Source organism: Enoplosus armatus, chromosome 13, assembly GCF_043641665.1.
Source record: "Enoplosus armatus isolate fEnoArm2 chromosome 13, fEnoArm2.hap1, whole genome shotgun sequence".
NCBI classification, from domain to species: domain Eukaryota; kingdom Metazoa; phylum Chordata; class Actinopteri; order Centrarchiformes; family Enoplosidae; genus Enoplosus; species Enoplosus armatus.
The window spans coordinates 14,285,204-14,305,105 of NC_092192.1; the positions used below are offsets into that span (position 1 = coordinate 14,285,204).

A 19,902-nucleotide genomic window follows, 5' to 3' on the forward strand; every position below is an offset into this window, starting at 1 on the left:
TTCACTCTCACTCTGATTTTGTGCACATGAATATGAATGGTCTTAATGAACAGAGACCAAGTTGTTTTTGCAGATTCAAGTTAAGTTCAATGAAAACACATGAGACAGTCGCATAACCGGTTGGAGCACCCAGGAACCAGGAGTGACTTCACAGGAATGTTTCACCTGTGAGCACAATGACCTGGGGCAAGGGGTGTGGTTATCTTCGTGAGAGCATGAGGGGCGGGAGTATTGCTTTGCTGTTCCTCCTCTCACTTCCTGAAGTGAACACTGCCCAAATATGTGGAGTAACAAACAGATGTTAACCTCATATTCTGGACCTTTGACACACCAGGACAGGAAATATTATCCCACAACAAAGGTAAGACTCTGATGACGGCGAAAACAAGTTGGACTTTCTCACTGCTGTCAAATTAGTTACAGTTAAATCGAAGGGAGACACTGAGCAAGTACATGTACGTCTACAGAAGAATTTAGTCACAGACAGACTAGATATCTGCAGATTTCAGTTTCACTTATAATCACTGTGTCATTGGTTGAGATTAATCACAGTGGGTGGAGCAAGAAACTGCTTTTCAACCTGCTAGTTGCCTAAATGGCACCAGCAATGTAAATAACTTTTTTGCGCTCATTCATGACCAGTTTCATGACACTGGAAGGGTGAGTAACTGACCTTTTTATTTTGCTTCGGTCCAGTGAGATTTGCATCCAGAGCCAGTGTTCCTGTGTCTGTTGTGATTCGCTGATTTGTTAATTATATCATTGGCCAAATAATGTCTGACTGATGTTTTTTTATGTAATGGCCTGATTACTCTGTCTACAGATTATTTGCACGAGCTGGTGTGAAGCATGTTCCTGTGGAAATATCTGACACTGCTCCTGCTGATATCTGTTCAAATATGCAAAGGTAAGGCCCAAAACATGACAAAATGTAAATATATGTACACAAACACACACACAGTCGCTTTTGTCAGTAAGTGTATAGGAGCTGTGTTCCTGGGAAAAAAGGACAATCAAGCAACATTTGAGGAACTGAAATTTCTTTGGAAAATCAAAATGTTTGAGCGGCCTTCACTGTGGTTAAACCAAAGCCTCTGTATGGACCAACACAGGGCTCTCAGCTGATATGTAGCCATGCCACAGAAATGGAAGTCCCCATCTATTGTGTAACGGTTACGGAGAGCAGCTGGCGGCATTTCTTAAACATAAAGCTACTCTTCCATCTCAGTAGAATTTAATACACTTGTTCATTTCTGTTTTTTATCAGAAAATAAAGACTGTGAGTGATATGTTGATATATATGATGTTTACACAAGGGCCTGTCTTTTTCGAGACAAAAATGAATCTAGATATCACTACCAGTTCAGATAAAAATCATTGTCTTGTTGTAAACAAACCTCATTTGTTTGGCAGACTGTCCGTAGAAACAGAGATGAATGTTTGTTGTTGAATGTCTTAATTATTATTGGTTGCTTTGCTCAATTATCATGTACTTTGGTGGCTGGCATTGACAAAATCTAAACTATCTTTTATCTTGCTGAATTATTAGATTGCGTAATGCCACTGAATGAAGCAACACACACTATAGTCTGTCTCGCATACCACTATTTTTCGGTTGGGCTGTTACCGGCTGTATTTAGTCATTATTTGTGCACATCGTCACTGCACCTCCAGACATGATTGATGGTGTGGATGCACTTTGGTTTGTCATGAGCACATCTTCTGCTGTTCAAAGGCTCTATGACTACATGTGTCAGTGATCTGATGCAAATTACATTTTGGTTGAATTGGTCCACAAACCCTGACAAAGTGTATTACAAGTATGTCAGTTTCTCTCATAAGTAATAATAATCATAATAATAAGTGTTGCTAAACTCTCTGCTTTCCCAGTCGAACTTGTTCATGACATGTCTTTTGAGTGGGTGAAGCTGTGTCTGAAAACCGCTCTAACCTAGTATATCATTGAATACGCCCACACTGAGTCATATAGAATCATGCCACTGATGTTGGCTGAGACTTTGGATGATAAGTGAATATTTAAGTTATGTAACCTTTTTTGGGCAATGCTTGTTAAGATCAAAATGGCCATGTCTCATTTATTCTTTTTTTTTTGTCCCCTACCCAAATACACCTTTCTCTTCTTCTTTTCTTCTCACCATCACTCCCAGCTCAGAGATGTGATGAATTTACAGATCTAGATCTCAGTCACTCAATCATTGGAACCAGCATCAAAATCAGGTTGTTGCTGTACACCAGGGAAAATGGCACCTGTGGTATGCTCATGTCCCACACCGACCTGTCCACACATCCACAGTTTAACTTGTCCAGACCAACCGCGTTTGTCATTCATGGGTACCGGCCCACGGGGTCCCCACCTGTGTGGGTGCAAAACATCACGGAGCTGCTGCTGGCCAGGGCAGACATGAATGTCATAGTAGTGGACTGGAACCACGGAGCTGCTAACTTGAATTATTTTAAGGTAGTGGAGAACACGCACAAGGCAGCCGACAACCTCACCGCTTTCATTGAGAAGATGCAGGTATGAGATGTATATGACGCTCTCTGTGACCATCTCTGCTGTGTCTAGATAGAAATGTCATAGACTGTGTTGTAACAAGACTAATGACTGATCTTTTCAGGAACACGGTGCCTCTCTGAGCTCCATCCACTTGATAGGAGTCAGTCTCGGGGCTCATATATCAGGCTTTGTAGGGGCCAACCTGAATGGGTCAATTGGAAGAATTACAGGTAAGAGTGTGCACATGCTGGCACCTTCAAATTCAAGTCGCTTTCAGCCTTTCAATATCAGTATCAGAAGTCCGCCATCTGAACTAGAATTCACAGCCCCAGTTTTTAAAATAATGCTGAATATTGCTGTTTAGATTTCTGAACTGTGACCTCTCAGACCTAAGATTCAAATTTTTCAACCCTAAAACAAACCTCTCAGCTGTTTTGTGTGCTGTGGGTGTGGAAGTTGATGTAGTTCTTTGCCAAACAGCACAATAATGAAATGCAGATCCTTTTAACGTATCTGTTTTCCTAAGTCACAATGACAAAACAGCATCAGATGTTTGTCCATTTAAACTTTACAGAAAGTAAAAAACATACAGTATGGACCTCTGTGGAGAATTGTATGTTGACATATACGTCGGTAAAAGAAATACTGCACATAATTTATTTAGTTACACAACCATCAGGCTCTTATCTTTTGCGTCAGGTAATAAACATTACAGGTAGCTGAGATGCTTATTAAGTCATCAAATTGCGACACTCATATTGAACTTTAATTCCTAGATTAATAACATTATAAGTACTAAAAACACAGAGTGGCAAAGTCCTCGCTGACAAAGTGTTGTTGTCAGATGCTGCAGAGTATATGAAGGATTTGGTCATATTTGGGTTGTGGAGTTGCACCAGCATATCACGGTTCAGGTTTTGGCAGTCTGGGCAGGCGTCAGCATGTATCCGCACAGGTTCGATGATTCCACCTGAAATTCCCTGTGGAGAGAAAACCCTCTCCACAGTGGCTGCGGTGTCAGTGAAGAACCACAGATATCCAGGTCAGCACTGCTGGAAAGGAGCATCAGGTTCAAAAACACCAAGAAAAGAAAAGAATGACAGGTCTAGATGTCTGGAGTGCTTTTGTGACAGCAAAGAGTTCAGTCGTATAAAACAGAAAGCAGACGTGATGGTATCAAAGTACTTGGTTTGTCAGATGTTTGTTGACAGAAATCGAGGTACAGTGCAGAACAGCAGTGACAGTTTGGAAGAGGAAAAGCCATAGAAAGGTCAAGCAGTAAAGGGTTTTAAACTAAGTGATCTTCACAATATGGTGAACATTTTAGTTTGCCCAATCCTGCTGTTTCTAGCTACCATCAGCTAATGTTGGGTTTGGGAATAAGCTTGAAGCTCTACTGATGTGATGTTTGCAGCTCTGGATCCTGCTGGGCCTCAGTTCACTGACACTCCTCCAGAGGACCGACTGGACTCCACAGATGCCCAGTTTGTGGATGTCCTGCACACAGACATAGATGGTCAGAGAAACTGAAATACTGTCTTATGCATTCATGTAGGCGTTTATAATTGCTTTAAATGTGTTATGTAAGTTGTGTTTTTATATTCAAAAGTATACAGATGATTTACATGTATAAGATTATTATTGGAATTGCCGACTGTGTTCACAGCCCTGGGCTTCAGAAAACCTCTAGGTCACATTGACTTCTATGCAAATGGCGGAACAGACCAACCTGGCTGCCCAAAGACCATCTTTTCTGGTAAGGTTAATCTTTGTGGAAAAAAATGTTGGATTTATAATCACATGTGGTGATTTGTATTATAAGAAATGGAACAATGCTGTATGGTAATCATCCTCCTTGCTTCTTCCCCCTGTACAGGAGGATCCTATTTTAAATGTGACCACCAGAGGTCAGTGTTGCTCTACCTTTACTCTGTGAATCAGACTTGTGCCAGCAGGGCCTTTCCCTGCTCCTCCTACAAAGACTTTCTGGATGGTAACTGCTTGAACTGTGACCGGTTTGGTGCTGCCGGATGTCCTGTCTTTGGTTAGTAGTTTAATTATCTCACATTGTTTCGGTTTTCACTCTTCAAAGTGATGTCTCAAACTGATGGATAGTTAGGAAAATCCTTTTTACAATATTGAACAATACTGCCAATCAAAGAACTCCTGTGTGGTTATGTGGTGGTGTCACTTATTTCTTCAGAATTTACAGTGTGTTGTTGTTATTGTTGTAGACCTGACTCAGCTGTTTCACTCACATCCAGGTTATGACATCACAAAGTGGAGAGATGTCCTGCTGAAGCTGGGCCAAACAAAAACCTTCTTCACCACAAATACAAAGTCTCCATTCTGCAGTAAGTCACACAACACTAATGATCATAATCATAATACTGAGACACATAGCAGGACCCTTTAATGTCACTGTTGCCATATAGACATTGACAAGTCAGGTGCCCATACGAACTTTGGACAGAACGAGGACTGTGGATTTTGTCCCCTATCACTTACATTGAAAGCACATTAGAGAAGGAACATTTACACCAATCAACAGCTCCAATGTTCATATGAGCACCTGACTAGTGTTTTAAGACAGACTTTGTGAAAAATTGTTAACCTACCCTTTAAGACAAATTTTTACAGGAAGAGGTAAAAAATTTTAAAAAAGTTTATTGCCGCTCATCTACTACAGTTTCATTTTAGTCATCCATCTTTCTTTCACACTGGAAATACAGCTGCCATCAGTTCAGAGAAAATCAAAATAAACTTGAATTGTTTTGTTGTTGTTTTTTTAAATACAATAATTTTTAATGGCTAAACAAGGTGCTTTCTATATTCTGAGCATCAATCGGTTGCAGTTTGACTCATATATTCATGGAACAGAAGAGCTACAGTGACTTTTTCATCATGTCAGATTTGGGTTAACAGTTGAGTGTTTCAGTGTTCACTGATTGCAGATTTGTCCCACATTCATGGCATTAAGCTGTATTTGAAAAGCTGCACGTTCTTGAAGAGTATAAAATAAGTATGAAATTCAAAATGAATTCCAACTTCATCCAACAGTATTTTTCGTTCATGAGGATGATTTGAGCCACAAAAGGTCATAAATGGTTTATTCTTTAGTAAACTCTACTTTCATGACAGTTACCAGTTCTAATCATTTAATTTCAAAATTGCAGACATATTATTTCTGAATAAAAAAGTTGATGTCTTCTCTCAGTGACACTGTACAGGGTGGACGTTATGATATGGAACGAGGATGAACGCTGGGGGTTCATGACTATTAAACTTCACGGTAATGGTGAAGAAGCAGTGGCAACCATTGACCAGTAAGTCTTTATTCATTTTCTTAAATTCTGTAGTAAATAACAAATAGCAAATACAAACATCTCTTTGGCCATCTCTCAGTAATGTGTTGTTGTTGTTGTTGTTTTAATATCAGTAAAGCTGCAAAGTTCAAGAGGTACACAGAGACCAAGTTGTTCGCCCAGTTTGACAAAGACATTCAGTCAGTGAAAAAGGTGTCGCTCAAATTCTCCACTGGGAATGTGTTCAAGCCCAAATATAAGCTCCGAATTCTCCGAATCCATCTCGCAAATCTGGAACGCAGCGAGAGGTATGCAACATATGCAGATTTTTAAGAACTTTAACCTATCTGACATATAATTTTAGCTGTTTCCACTTCCTTCTCCCAGCTCTAGATTTACAGTAATATTGACTTTGTCCTTCACAGGCCTCTCTGTCGATATGACGTCCTTCTTCAGGAGAACAAAGAGGTCACCTTCAGGCCCTTCCCCTGTGAAGAATCCAACTTCTGAGACAGAATTGGATCAACAAGTTCACTGCTCGTGCTGACTCTTAAGTCACTCCAGGAGTGTACAGGGAAACAATTAGGACTGCGATAATGGCATATCAAAAGTACAAGCCTGGCAGTGATGTGATCATTAGTGATCTGAAAATGAAATGTGATATATGATGTACAGTATACGTGTTTTTAAGAGAAAATATATGTTTGTTTTTTTTAAGAAGAATTTTGTCCAAAAGGGGGATTTACATGCATTTCACAGTGGGAAACTTTTCGTTCATGCATTTGAAAATGAATTCATCTCAAAATGACTTATGATCACGAGTTATCGCAGTAATGGACTTTGCCACTGCAACATCAAAATAGAGGCTGGTTTTAAAAGAATAATGAAAAGTAGTACTCTCAGTCTCCAACTTTGGCTTGAAGACTAATTAAGTAAGTATTAACAGTTTTTGTTTGACCGCTGACTTTCTTTCCATAAAAAATACTGGACTCTGTTTTCACAGAAGATACTTCCTCAATACAACATGGATTGCTTTTAACATCTGGCATCAATAGAAACTATGTATTTATTTGTGTATATGGATTCATGCTTAATTATTCATAAAACTCTCAAGTCAATAATGGCCAACATCTTTAATGAGTTCACAAAGCTCCTACACATCAACAACCGATGGATTGAAAAAAGACTATTAACTATTTGAAAACTATATGCACCTAAAATATGATAGAAGCTCCATGTTTGTGTCTCCACATCACATTATAAACAAATTATAGCTTATAGTTCCAACATATATCCAACATTCATTACAAATCTGGGCTCCCACAGGAATTCCAAAAATAAACATTTTTCTCTTCATGGAAACCTCAAGGCACTTCAGAACATATTTCCCCACCTCAGGATGCTAAAGACGCCCTCGTCCATATCCAGGAACAATATAACAGGGCCATGTGCGGCTCATTTCCAGAGAACAGATACTCCTCAGTGTGACGTCAGATCACGGGATAGTTTTTCTCACCTCAAGTCTGCTCCATTACATTACGCCTCACCTTTGCACCCTCAGCAGTGAATCACTAAAAACATTCAGTCTTCTCAGCGAGCCTATTCGGCAGTCCAACAAAAAAGTGAATAAAGTGACCACCGAAGAGAAATGTTTTTCTAAACAATACCTAAAGAGTTTTCATCAAAAAGGAGCAAACTTAGAAAAATATCATTTAATAGATAAGTGTACAACAGGACCTCTTGTCCTTGATGATGGTAAAGTTGATGGTAAAGTTCTTCACTCGACTCTGCTCATTTAGACATGTGCTTCTTCATACGTTGGATCTCCATCTAAAACAAAACATCAAACCATGAGTGCAGTTGCAAGATATTAAGTCTCACCTTAAAGTAATTCTGCCCGGTTCTGGTATTATTTTAACATTAACAACGTAACATTCTTTAGCCCATTATAGCAGCTACATTGTGTGGACTCCTTTGCTTCCTCATTGCCGCACCTGTAAAGTCAAGCGAATCCTTTTCTCCTCATCGAGCTCATTCATCAGCAGTTTAATTTCTTTGCTGTAAAACAAGATAATTGTCGAATTAGTGAAGCAAAAAACCTCTCCTGATTGAAACTATAACAGAGGCAGGGACGGGGGTGTCACGCAGACACCAGGCTGAGGCTGGGCAGGTAAAAACAGAGATTACATGAACAGAGCCGTACTTGTGCTGACTCTTCATCTGATCAAACTGGACCCTAAGGTCTCTCAGCTCTGTCTGCAGTTGTTCCAAGTTCGGTGAGGTGTGTTTCGCTGGATCTCTCCTCGGCTGGGGGTGGAAGTCGAGGCCTGGGGGCGGCGTCGGGTGTAGCACAGCAGAGAGAGCCTTTGGTAACAGAGAGCAGAAGGACTGCGTGGGCACACTTTCGGGCACTGCTGCCTGTGGAGAATTACCCAACATTACTGGCTGACAACACAACAAACATCTGAATTATATTCATTTGAATTTAAATTTTTTCTCATACACTTCCAGGCAGGGCAGACCCATTGCGACTTGTTTCCTGAGAGTTTCCTTGAAGTGTTAAAGAGTCCAGCTCTTCCCTCTGGTTTTCTTTTCTTTTCTCCTCCATCACAAGTGTTACCTGTAAATTAAAGTAAAGTAAAACACATTTAAAGGTACTTCACCCATTGTAAATATGGAAAAGAAAACCGCTTCTGGTGTCCCCAAAGAAAATGTTCAACATGGCCAGTAGGTCAGTAACATTTGATTGCAGTGGTAGTAAAATTCAGAAAATATAGCTCATATATATTACAAGGCAAGTACCTTGTTTTAAGTAAGGAGTTAAAGTAGATATCTGTCACTGCTGAGCGTGGCTGTGTGTGTATGAGGCAGCTCAGAAAAGTTAAATTTATCCCAAGGACAGATGGGACACAAACAGACCAGACCACACACTCTTTTCATACAGTGAGCCAAGTTACACTAGTAGTATGTAACTGGATGATATAACAATGGCTTGATGTTTATTTAACTATTATCAAAAGTGTATACTTCCCAGAGTCTGAAGCTCTGACTGTAACCTCTCATCTGCAGCATGAGCTACCTGCTCATTCAGCTTCTCCGCGATTGACACAATTGAATCAAACTCTTCAGTCTCTTTGAGAGAAACAGAGGATAAATGTTAAAACCCAGAACTAATTCTAACCCGTCACTATAGAGAATGTGGGCCATTTTCACAGTAATAAGCCTGCATCTTGTTCATGCATGCCACATGGTAGCATTTCAAATTATGTTGCAACTAATGTAACGACAAGAGCTGCGAGGCTTACCAGGAACGAGGGCTGAGCTATAGCTGCCCATGGCGACAGAGAGGAATACAGAGACAGAAAAGCCTGCAGAGTCTTTAAGTCTACATCTACAAATGACAGATTGGAGCAAGTCAGTGGAGCAGAATTCAACAGAAACCAGCTCAGTGCAGTCTCACATCATGCTATACCTTCAAGAAACTGAAGAACTGTAACTATATTGGTTTAACTATTACCTGTGCTCTTTGTAATATAACAGCAACTTCAGTTTGTACATTAAACTGAGATAATTCTTCATCAAGGTGGGGGGGAACTAAACTTGGGTGGTATAGTGAAGGCAGCTATGTCTCACATGCCACAGTAGTGAACAAATGAGCAACACATGCTGGAACCAATGCGCAGAGAGGAGCACAGTGACAGTAAATGCATTAATAAGCATAGTAAACCAATTACCAGATTATTGCCAGTTACAGTCAAGGACTCACCTTGTTTGGCCGGCGTCACCGAAGAGATACAGCAGCATCTGTGGTAACAGGACACCTTCCATTGTAACCCGCTGTGGTCTGCAGGGTATGTTGTGATGAGGTGCGGTACTGTCACGGCTAAGTTTAGCTCCACTCATGCTCCCAAATATCACTGGGCCAGAGCAAGGGGCGTCACAGACTGAAGGGCGAGGGTTATGTTTAAAGGGACAAACTAGAGTGCAGTTATACAAGGACTGATGTTTACACTGGGCAGCAGAAAGGAAGTAGGAAGGGTGGCGATTCGGGTTTATTGTGAAACCTCAAGAACTGTTTTCATTGGCTTTTCTCAATGCTTCCTAAACAGTACCTAAAAAGGGACACATTTAGCCCAGCCCAACAGCAGCCTGTGAATCAGTTGTATATTATCAGCTGTGGCTCTGGAGGGAGACTGCCAAGTGTAACAAAATAACCCTGATGATGTCATCATGACGTTATTTCAGCATGGGGTCAATGCTCAACAAGAATCCTGAGTTACAAACTGGAGGTGTGGGGTTTGAAAGAAATAAGGAATTAGCAATATGGTCTAATGAAATATGCTACTGAATTGCATTATGGGAAATATAAGACCCAGTGTTTTTGGATCTTGATCCATACTAGGGATTAGATAATCATTAAAATATATTTTCCGCTTCAAAATGGCTAAAAATGGTAAAAAAAAAGAAGAAAAAAATTTAAAAAGTCAACTCAGAACAAATGGAGGTTGTTAAATCCAATTTTATTTCAAGTCTCAAACAATAAACTGAACATGTGATTATACAAGTTTTACAAGTAGTATCTAAGTGTCATTCGACAAGCAGCGATTTCTAATCAAAACACCCATGATTAATCAAATAGGACATCTCGTGATAAGTCTTTACAAACAACAAAAGGTAAGATATCAAAGTAAACATTTCTCAGATTTAACAAACCTGAAATTGAATGCTGCTGGTCAACAAAGAAAATGCTAAAACTACTTCAGTAAAATGAAGACTGCCAAGATCACAAGCAGCTATTCCCACCTAATTGTACACCGGACAAAAGCAGGACAGTATAATGTTGAGGCATATGTTACGAATATTCTAAAATAAAAGTACTGCAGTACTTCAAAGATGCAACTGAAACACCTGTACCAGAGAACAAATGTAAGCAACAACACTTCCACAATATACAGGCAGGTTGGGATTGTAGTAAGAGAGGGGTTTGTGCAGTCCACACCCAGCACAGAACATCTCTTCCAGGTTATCACCAGCGTTGTTGGTTGGGTCCTCGGTTGTATGGTGGGCGCTGACGCATCACTCTCATGGTGCGGTATTTGGACATAATACTGTGACTTTTTCTGAACACTGGCCTCTGATTTGGGAAGGGACGTGGCACTAAGCTCTCCTTATAAAACATCAAGAAATTCAAATATTAGTTATTAAGAAAGAAGACTATGAGCCATCCAACATTTCCCAGAGGAACCGAGTGATCTCTGAAGAGGGTATACATACCATGAGTGGTCTTCTAACATTTCCAGACAGTTCAGGACCCATTTTCCTTGGACCACCAGTGAACTTTGGCCTCTGGAAAACAAAATGTTGTAAAATTTTAAAATGTACCAGTGTATTTCTTCATGGATGATCCTCTACAGAAGCACTAGCTCTGCACGGTCTTATGCAATTCATGTTTCACTCACCTGCATGGGCCCTGGTCCTGGTCTCCTGAAGGGCCTCCCAGTTCTGTGGCTGTCCTGCATCATATTAAATGGCCTGCAAACAAATAGAAGGAAAATCAGAAACAGGACAATGCATAAAGCCTGCAGAAAACACTGTACTTCCTAATTAATTTTAACCTTGTTTCAAACAGTGAGAAAAAAACTGATTCTATGAAATGTACCGAAACATCCTCTTATCCAAATAGCCCCGTTTTCGTTCTTCAGGCGATGATCTGGAATCATTTGTCCTTGAGAGTCGGCTGTTCAGTGTGGCATCTGAATCTGAACTGTGTTCTACAAAGAAAGAGAAGAGATAACAAACCCTGTAGCTAAAGCTTTAAAGAATAAACATTTTTTTTTATCTTACAGAACAATAAATGTAAAGTGATACGAGATATCCAAACAAAACAACTGTATACAGATACTGGGCCCTGGATTTCCCTTACAATATGCGAGATACCAAAAAGAACTGACTTACCAGACTTTGGTTTTGGGCTGCGATCTTTCGGAGGCGAGCAGTCCTTAGAGGAGCAGCTTGGCCCAGGTGGCCAGTGGGACAAAACAACAAGGTCACGTTTCTCTATGGGAGACGATCTGAGGAGAGACCAGTGGAGGCAGCGTTAATGACATGAGCGTTCCTATAAGATGTGTATGAACATCTCAAATGTGGCCTGGGTAGATTAATATCATGTCGTTCATGTTATCAGGAGACAGATTTCAAGTACAAAATAAAATCACCCTGTCAACTCTCAGAAGTAATGCAATTTAAACCAACAGCACTGTTTTGCAGGCAGACAAATGATCATAAAGCCACGCATCACACATGGGTACTTACAAAAACCATGGAATGTCCATGCTTCTTTACTCCTATTTTTGTACCCTGAATCAATCTGAGCTCTCTTCGTTTACTCAGTGATTGTTAGAGCGGGCAAATCTTGGAGAGAACGTTTAGATATGGGTCTAGATCACATCACCAAGTCTTCCATCATCCTTCGTTCAGAAGTATGGGAGGATAATGCCTTGTTTTCACAGTCAGACTGAACGTCAGATGGTTCCTAGTTGTTCCTTTAGTTGTCTTCAAATCATTTTCATCATCCAAAGGGTTTCACGAGATTCATAAGGTAGACATCAGAGAGTAGATGAAGATTTGAGTGAATAGCTGAACATGTCCAGGCTGGTGATTATATGTCAGGTTAACAGCTTCTTCTCCAGAGCTGTGCAGTGGTTTTAAGAGATGATCCAGCTTAATTGCCCAAAACTAAGTCCAGGTTTCAAACTTCCTAAAAGATTTGCGGTGCCCACAAGTGATACTTCTGTTCCTTTAGATCTCCTTGTCTTCTTAAAATTTGGGGCATTGGGCATGAGTTAGGAAAAGGTGATCGTCTGATTGGTTCTGCAGTAAAAATACAGCCAGGGAGCAAGCACAGTGCTCTTTTCCTCTTCTAGTGGGATAAAGTGCAGAGAACTGATTGAGAACATCGGTTGCCCATCACACTCCTATGTCTTTGCATGTTGACATGTGCAGGTTTGGGTTAGAGACTTTTGGTGCTATGGACTTAGTACATTTAGGTCACATGGCAGATTAGACATAGGAAGTGACTACAGCACATGCTGGCCTGTGGGTCCAGCTCAAATGCATTCGCAGCAATAAGAACATGACATGGTGGTAAGATGAAAAGACCACGCTGATCATTCTCCTGTCCCCATGCAGTGGAATTCTGGCCACTTCCAATCTCTCTTTTCATCTTCTCATCTATTTAAAATCCATACTCTTTAGGTCCGTCTTGTTTTCACGTTTGTGCCTCATTCCCTCTTTTGTGTTTTCAGCCGCTTCATTCATTATCTTTTTCCAGCTATTCAAATGACATCAAGCGCGCCCGTTTCACTGCAGGGATTGTTGATATTCAAATAAAGGTGGCCATATAGTAGCTCTATGGTCGAAGGTTTGACTCGTGCAAAAGTTGACGTTATCAACCCTGATGTATTTCATCAAAATATTTCCAAGATAATTCTCCAGCTTTGACTTGGTTAATGCTCGTTGAATGTCTGAATGCATTCTTGAAGTTCTCATGACTGCAGAGAAGCAGAAGACTCCAGTACTTTGATGCACTTATGAAGTAAAAGTAGTTTGGCTCCTCTTCATTTTACAAATTCTGAATGGGAACGATTCAGCACCATCCACAAGGTTTCACACTTTAAGTGGTGCAGAATTGTGCATTCGATTCTGATGAGCAAATCCTTCTGGCATAAATTAATTCACTTGAAAGAATATGATTTCCACTTCTGTGTAAAACACAAATTGGGCATTACTTCGGGTCTATAATGCATGCGTACACGTAGGTGCGGATGTGATGAATGCACGAAGATAAAAATTCCTGAATATGGTGACTGGCATGCTCAATTAGTCAAAAAAGATCAATTGTTTGTCGAATTCTTTGTCTTGGATTTTAACTGTTTTTATGTTATAACCACTTTGGAACTTTATAAAAAGACACTTCATTATTGGTAATTTGATGTGCATAAACCAGGGAGTCAGAAAGATCAATCTTTGCACACGAGTAATGCATCAGTAAATTTACCAGTGAAAATGAAGGCTCACTTTGTCGTCTAACTCTGATGGTGGCTTGTAATGTCCTTCAGCAACAGAAATTCCTCTTGTCATTGTTTTGTGGCTTTTGTCATCGGTGTTGTCAGCAATAACCAGTCTTCCATCTTGACGTCGTGACTATTACTTGTAACTGCCGTCTCATGTTTATCTAGTGCCGTTTAGTGTCACTGTTCAACGTAGGACGTTCATTTGATGCATCTCTTTTCCCAAGGTCCATGTCTGGCGGACACGTTGCCAATATTTAAAATGGGGCATTTTCAGTTCAGGTCATGTTTAGTGCCGTCCTCGTCATTTTCCATACACAGATGTTTAAGTGTGTTTTACACTACATGTTGAAACTTCAGCTTACGTTTGCTGTTGTTCTCTGCCGAGGATGAAGGGGTTTTCACAGCATGCTGAAGAGCACTTCTTTCAAGCTTAAGACACTCAATGCTGACAAACTGAGGAATCCTTCAACAGCACAGATCAACTAATTTTTCCACACCCCTCATCAAGGGCATCAAATATATTTGTCAGGTTTTAAAACAGGTTGGCATTATTGATACGGTGCGTAACTTAGCAATCTCTCTTCAGCCCACTTGATAGGAAGATATTTTGAAACAGCACGCAGACAGGGAGGCATTTGAAAACTTTTGCAGCTTTTCATCAACTGAATCAGTGTTGCACATTTAGCCATCACGACATCTCCATTTTCCACAGCTGGCACCCCCTTCACATAGAGACATTCTTTCTTGACTTCCTAATCATCATCAAGCCCCTGCAGACAGTGCTAGAAGGAAAATACCGTACCTGTGTGTGTTCAAGGACCGGCGAGACTCCACCTGTTCTTTGCTTGTATCAGAGTCTCTTGAAGACTTGCTGGCATTGCTTTCTTCTCTGCAGGGTGACTGTTGTGGTTTTGCCCTCCTTGATTCCAGGTTTTTCAGGGGAACTGCATTTGGCTGGAAACGTCTCTTTCTCATAGCAAAAACAGAGCTGACATTTCCCCCTGGGGCAGAGTCGCCTAGACGAGGCCGGGGTTTCACAGATGGAGGTATTCTGAGCCTCATGAGAGACTCTGCTCTGATTTGTCTGCTCTTAACCAGGTAACTTTTATCCCTAAGAGACAAAGGTTTACCACCAAATGGCCTGGGAATACTGAGCAGCTGTGGTCTCTCTCTCCTGGGGTATTTGGGATTGCCATGCTCCAGTACAGGGTCTGAGGAGGGCATGCTGATGTCTGATATCCTCCTCTTGCGGGGTCCTGCCACTTGCCTCTCCTGAGGGCTCCTGTGGTAGGAGGATGACGGTGATGGACCTCCTTTCCATGAGGGGGATCTGAAGGGGGGCGGGTGAGGGACATCCTGTGCCCTCTCTCTACTGTGGGATCTGCTGCCCTGCCTCTCCACTGGACCACGCTGCCGCCTGGAGTCTTGCTCAGATGACCACCTGCATATCCATCAAACAATAGAGAAATCATTACAATGACAGATCCATTGCCATGTTAAGTGGGAGGCGGAACGTTTAACTTTTATCTTAATGCAGCCCCTTCATAATGCCATGACAGATTGAAACAGGTAGAAGAAGTACATTTTCAAAGAGCAATTACAGATGTAACACTCCTCTCAATGGCAGGTGAAACCACATTTACATCAGACCCCCATTAATCCCCTCTAATAACTATGGGTTGGGGCAGAGTAGAGGTAATCATTACCACCCCCTGTGACTGGGAGGACTGGGCCATCTTCAGGCCTCCTCTTTAATAATTTTACCCAGCTGGGATTGTTGCTTCACTCCTGTACCTCTCTGGACATGAGCCTCTCCCATGCATCTCTCTGGGGCTCCTCTGTGACCCAGAGGGCCCGTGTTCTCCATTGTGTTGATGAGAGAACGCTCCAGCCTCGTTCCAGCGCTTCATGCCATGACCTGCGTGCTCATAGGGCCTTTCTCTGGGAGTGTAATTCCCACGAGGGTCTCGACTCCGCTGCTCCTGATGCTGAAAACCTGACTGCCTTTTGTTGCCCCTGAAAGACCCCTGGTAGGCTGGTGTAGAGCCTGGCCTCCTGTCAGCTGGGTTGTTGCGAAAATGTCTTGGGGAGGGTGACCTGTGACCTGAGGGGTGGCCATGGAAAGGTGGGCCCCTTTGACTTTGAGATCCTTGTGTAGGACTGCGAGAGGATGACTGATGCTGGACATGGGGGGAGCGGTTTGGCCTAGATGGAGGAGGTCTACTCTGATTATGGTGTGGTTCCATTTTGGGAGGGTATGACTGAAAGGAATCCTGATTCTGGGACCTCCAGTGATTGAAACGTGGCTCCCTTTGCTCTCCCATCAGGGGGACTCTTCTGGCAACTGGGGGTCGTCCTCTTCCTCTGGATTCTCTCCAGTGAAAAGGGGCCTTTACTGGGTAGCTCTGGACATCTCTTCGACTTTTGTTGTTGGGATTGTAATTCCCTTCACTAGGGCCAATGCCATGCCCATCTCCGTAAGGTCTGATAGGACAAGAAAAACAGAAATAGATGGATTACGTCTCATAATGCCACTTTAAAAATACCATAATTTTACAAAAACAAGAACCAGCATCTAGCTTAAATCACTATTAGTACCCACTACAAAAGATTTAACAATCAAGAACCTAACATCAAAGTATATGGGTGCAACTTGACATAATCAAAAGACATTACCTGGGCTTTAAGCGTGGTGGTCCAAAATGTGGTCGAACCATCTTGAGTGAGTGAGTGAGTGAATAATCTAAGGACAAAAAAGAAACCATATTGAGTTTTGACAGCCCTGAGCAGATGTAATGCTAGATTCCACTAACTACCCACAATCTTTGAACTGCCCTGACTCCGTAGTTGAAACAAACAGCCCATATAAAATAACTACCAAGTAAAGCCAAGTTTCAATTTCAGTCTAAAAATAGTCAAAAATCTCAACTTTGGAAATAATCAACATTTACACAAATTCACACTCCTACCAATTATATTACTTAAACTTTATAAGCACTAATTTTAAAAATACCACTAATTCTCAACTCGTAACATTACATTTCACAATTAAATTACCGTACAATAAAATTCAAAACCTAGTATATTAAACAACACAATGTGTAGATTTTTAAATATTATGCAAGATGCATGAAATTTGTGAGCTAATCAAATTCCAAAGCAATGGTACAAAGTGCAACGGCAATAGTTAGAGTTTCATATTGTCAAAGCCAACCCACAGCAATATGTAAACTATTAATCACAGATAAAAGCTCAGGCAGCCTTAACCTAATCAGTACCGTCAGAGATAAAAACGACAAAGACACGCCCCATTCACTAAGACGGTACATAATCCAATATAAATTATCAATATCAGCTAGACTTTTATAAATCATGTCCATAGCAACAGAGTCCAAACAGGGCGTGTTTCTGTGCGAAGCATTGCGCAATTCTTACATTAAAACCAGATATTACTCATTACAACAGAACAAGTTGGTTGTGTCTCCTAAATACATTCTACAATGTCTAAAAGCGCGACAGTAACTAGAGTTAGCCTAAAAGCCAACGTACAAAGAGCAACTTTGTCGGCTTTGTCAACTTTTCCTGGCGCATATGGCGACAAAGTAATGTCCCAAGTACTACAATTTAACTCAGACTGGCCCAACGTAACTGTTAACTTAACCTTACCGTCATCAGACGCAATAGCATTCACCTCGTTTAATGGTCGCTTATTTTGAATAACACATATATCATTAAGACAGATGACAAAATCTAAATTATAACCGAATAAAATTACACGGGAGATTCATTTTTAGGTTGGATACGTTTCTAGTGTCGCCGTCGGTTCAGTTTCAGGCCCGATCCTTAAATCCCGATAGAGGATCTGGGGAGATCGTACTTCCATTTTTGGTATTAGTGAGGGGCAGCTGGCTGAGAAACACGACTCGGGTCAGTATGTTCTTATGTGGAAAAACAAACCCTACAGTGGGGTGGTGAGCATCGCAGAGGTGTTAGTAGAAGCACCTCAATGTTTCAGTCTGGTTTAGATTTAGCAACCCAAACGTCGAAAAGCAGGTCGAGCTAACGCTAGGAACCTTATCTTACTGCTAAGTTCGCTAGCTAAGGCCAGTTAGCTGCTGGACGCAGCTCTCCGAAAATGACATTCACACCGTGAGTCATTTTAACATCTTAACGACAAGCTAGACAAAACACACCACGGAAAGTTAACTTTAACTACCAATAAATGTAATTCAAGAACTTAATTAACTACTTACCAAGGACCAACCGTCGATTAGCCAGGTGAAAGCTAGATGCGACACAGGCGAGCTGCTCTTCCTCGTCGCACAGCCCTCGCTCTTCAACACAGCGTTTTACAGCCAAACTGAAGCGCCACCTGTTGCCTCGGAGTGTGAAATACATGTCTACACAGACTGCTGGAGGGCCAGCGTACAGTATTGTCTTTCCCTTTCACAAACAAATGCTTTTATCCTGGAAACATTTAGAAACACATATTTTCCTCCCATAGTTATTTTATTTTGAATAATAGTTATATATTGTATAAAACACAGTGTGTCTTATTAACTTATTATGAACCCAGCTGACACACCAATAGGAAAATTGCGTTTTTCTATGCTCTACACAAAGAACAACAGAATGATCCCTTTACTCTTCCAAAACAATTCTAATATTTACTGGAAAAGGTGAGGTAAGATTTTTATTTTAATTGTATCAGACTGCATTGAAAGGCAGAATGTTTTTTATAACCAACTAAGCAACAATCTATCTGTCTGTACAATTTATTTATTTGTACATTTCATTCTCTGTCTCTGAAGTCCTGTTTCTTCATCTCACCTCATGTTTGTGTTCCAAATTTAATCAACTTTTCCTCAAAGTTAATTGCTTAATAACACAAACACACATTAACACACAAACAAAAACACAGAATTCACAGTTTTCCATTTTATTGTTTCAGGTAACATTGTTATGACCATGCTAACCATGCACAACGTCTACAGTAATTACATAACTGAAAGAGTTAAGCTGACTGCCACTGTTTTGAAATATGGGTAAGAGCAGACTTGAATACCTTTTGAGGTGGTTGTATATATCATTTCTTTATACTCATTTGCTTTTCCCTAAAATCAGAACAGCAATGTTTGAATGTGCAAAATATACAGCAAATCCTAACTTTCAAATACTGTAGGTTATTATATGGCTACCTCACTTAAGACAATTAAAAAAGCCTGAGGAACACAAATCTAAATGTCACTTTATAAGTGACATAATAATGTGTACAAACTATTGGCATAACTGCAGCATGGCGGAGATGATGGGTTTCAAACCAAGGTTCAAGTATTACAGGTCACACATAACAATCCCAGGTGGCCAAACAGAAAGGATAAACATACACAGCCACAGGACTGTAAAATGGTTAGCACAAAAATCTAACTGATCAGTCCTTCATAAGGCATCTCTACTGAAATTACATTTAGACATGACACAGAAAGTAAAAAATTACAATTATCAGTCAATATGAACTGCTCAAGAAGTTAAAGGAGCCCACTGGATAATTCCTATACAGGACCGCACAGTACAACATGATGAAAGGAGAGAAACTTCAACAGCAAACAGCATCTTTATAGCTACAGGGCACATTTACAAGTTGATTGTTAAGCAAACATTCCTGCCACAGTGCACTCCAATCTTACACATCAATAGCCTGATATCTATTGATTGGAATCTATGTATGTTACTGTATGTCTAATAGATTAACGCATCCATTAGCGCGGTGCCTTGGAAACCCTTTACACAGCAAGGCACACCTAGAGAAGGGATTTTAAATGACATGAAGTTGCTCAGCTGTCAGTATTTTCATGTCACCAATGGAATCATTGAAAAATAGACGTCTTGCCAGTGAAAATAAGCTTTCATGAATGTAATTACTGTTATATTTGCAATACAGTCCAAGTTAGCGATTCACTGTACGCTGCAACAACCATGGTAATGTTCCATCGTTTGTGTTGATGCC

The 19,902-nt window shown here is 40.8% G+C and overlaps 3 protein-coding genes across 4 annotated transcripts; 1 reads left to right on the top strand and 2 right to left on the bottom strand.

Moving 5' to 3' along the window:
* Nucleotides 1-281: 281 nt before the first annotated feature.
* Nucleotides 282-7,002, top strand: lipia (lipase, member Ia). Of its 2 annotated transcripts, XM_070917272.1 has the most exons (11): nt 282-361; nt 824-907; nt 2,169-2,539; nt 2,640-2,748; nt 3,933-4,034; nt 4,185-4,274; nt 4,395-4,562; nt 4,783-4,872; nt 5,736-5,844; nt 5,958-6,131; nt 6,249-7,002. In XM_070917272.1, the coding sequence occupies exons 2-11, from the start codon at nt 850-852 to the stop codon at nt 6,331-6,333; spliced, it is 1,356 nt and encodes a 451-aa protein (XP_070773373.1). In that variant the 5' UTR covers nt 282-361; nt 824-849; the 3' UTR covers nt 6,334-7,002. The 2 variants fall into 2 exon arrangements, with proteins under 2 accessions (XP_070773373.1, XP_070773374.1); XM_070917273.1 differs by lacking the exon at nt 3,933-4,034.
* An 803-nt stretch (nt 7,003-7,805) lies between these two features.
* LOC139295473 (SH3 domain-containing kinase-binding protein 1) lies at nt 7,806-9,595 on the bottom strand. Its single transcript, XM_070917667.1, has 4 exons — nt 9,590-9,595; nt 8,327-8,443; nt 8,027-8,241; nt 7,806-7,881 (listed from the first exon to the last, which is right to left on the bottom strand). Exons 2-4 carry the CDS (start codon nt 8,429-8,431, stop codon nt 7,806-7,808), a joined length of 396 nt encoding a protein of 131 aa, XP_070773768.1. The 5' UTR covers nt 8,432-8,443; nt 9,590-9,595.
* Nucleotides 9,596-10,326: 731 nt separating this feature from the next.
* Nucleotides 10,327-18,293, bottom strand: LOC139295474 (spermatogenesis-associated protein 31H1). The gene is made up of 9 exons (XM_070917668.1): nt 18,149-18,293; nt 16,572-16,638; nt 15,690-16,379; nt 14,698-15,336; nt 11,779-11,894; nt 11,483-11,594; nt 11,283-11,355; nt 11,098-11,169; nt 10,327-10,990 (listed from the first exon to the last, which is right to left on the bottom strand). Exons 1-9 carry the CDS (start codon nt 18,291-18,293, stop codon nt 10,850-10,852), a joined length of 2,055 nt encoding a protein of 684 aa, XP_070773769.1. The 3' UTR covers nt 10,327-10,849.
* Between the last annotated feature and the right edge of the window lie 1,609 nt (nt 18,294-19,902).

What these genes read in the sequence shown, in the direction of transcription:
- lipia (XM_070917272.1), top strand. Translation starts at nt 850, where the DNA reads ATGTTCCTGTGGAAATATCTGACACTGCTCCTGCTGATATCTGTTCAA. An exon ending in TGCCGGATGTCCTGTCTTTG is followed by an intron (nt 4,563 to 4,782) that starts GTTAGTAGTTTA and finishes ACTCACATCCAG; the next exon opens with GTTATGACATCACAAAGTGG. An exon ending in GCAGTGGCAACCATTGACCA is followed by an intron (nt 5,845 to 5,957) that starts GTAAGTCTTTAT and finishes TTTTAATATCAG; the next exon opens with TAAAGCTGCAAAGTTCAAGA.
- LOC139295473 (XM_070917667.1), bottom strand. Translation starts at nt 8,431, where the DNA reads ATGGAGGAGAAAAGAAAAGAAAACCAGAGGGAAGAGCTGGACTCTTTA. An exon ending in GGTCTGCCCTGCCTGGAAGT is followed by an intron (nt 8,242 to 8,326) that starts GTATGAGAAAAA and finishes AATTCTCCACAG; the next exon opens with GCAGCAGTGCCCGAAAGTGT. An exon ending in CAGATGAAGAGTCAGCACAA is followed by an intron (nt 7,882 to 8,026) that starts GTACGGCTCTGT and finishes CTTGTTTTACAG; the next exon opens with CAAAGAAATTAAACTGCTGA.
- LOC139295474 (XM_070917668.1), bottom strand. Translation starts at nt 18,293, where the DNA reads ATGTATTTCACACTCCGAGGCAACAGGTGGCGCTTCAGTTTGGCTGTA. An exon ending in CAGCCCAAAACCAAAGTCTG is followed by an intron (nt 11,595 to 11,778) that starts GTAAGTCAGTTC and finishes CTTTCTTTGTAG; the next exon opens with AACACAGTTCAGATTCAGAT. An exon ending in TTGGATAAGAGGATGTTTCG is followed by an intron (nt 11,356 to 11,482) that starts GTACATTTCATA and finishes ATTTGTTTGCAG; the next exon opens with GCCATTTAATATGATGCAGG.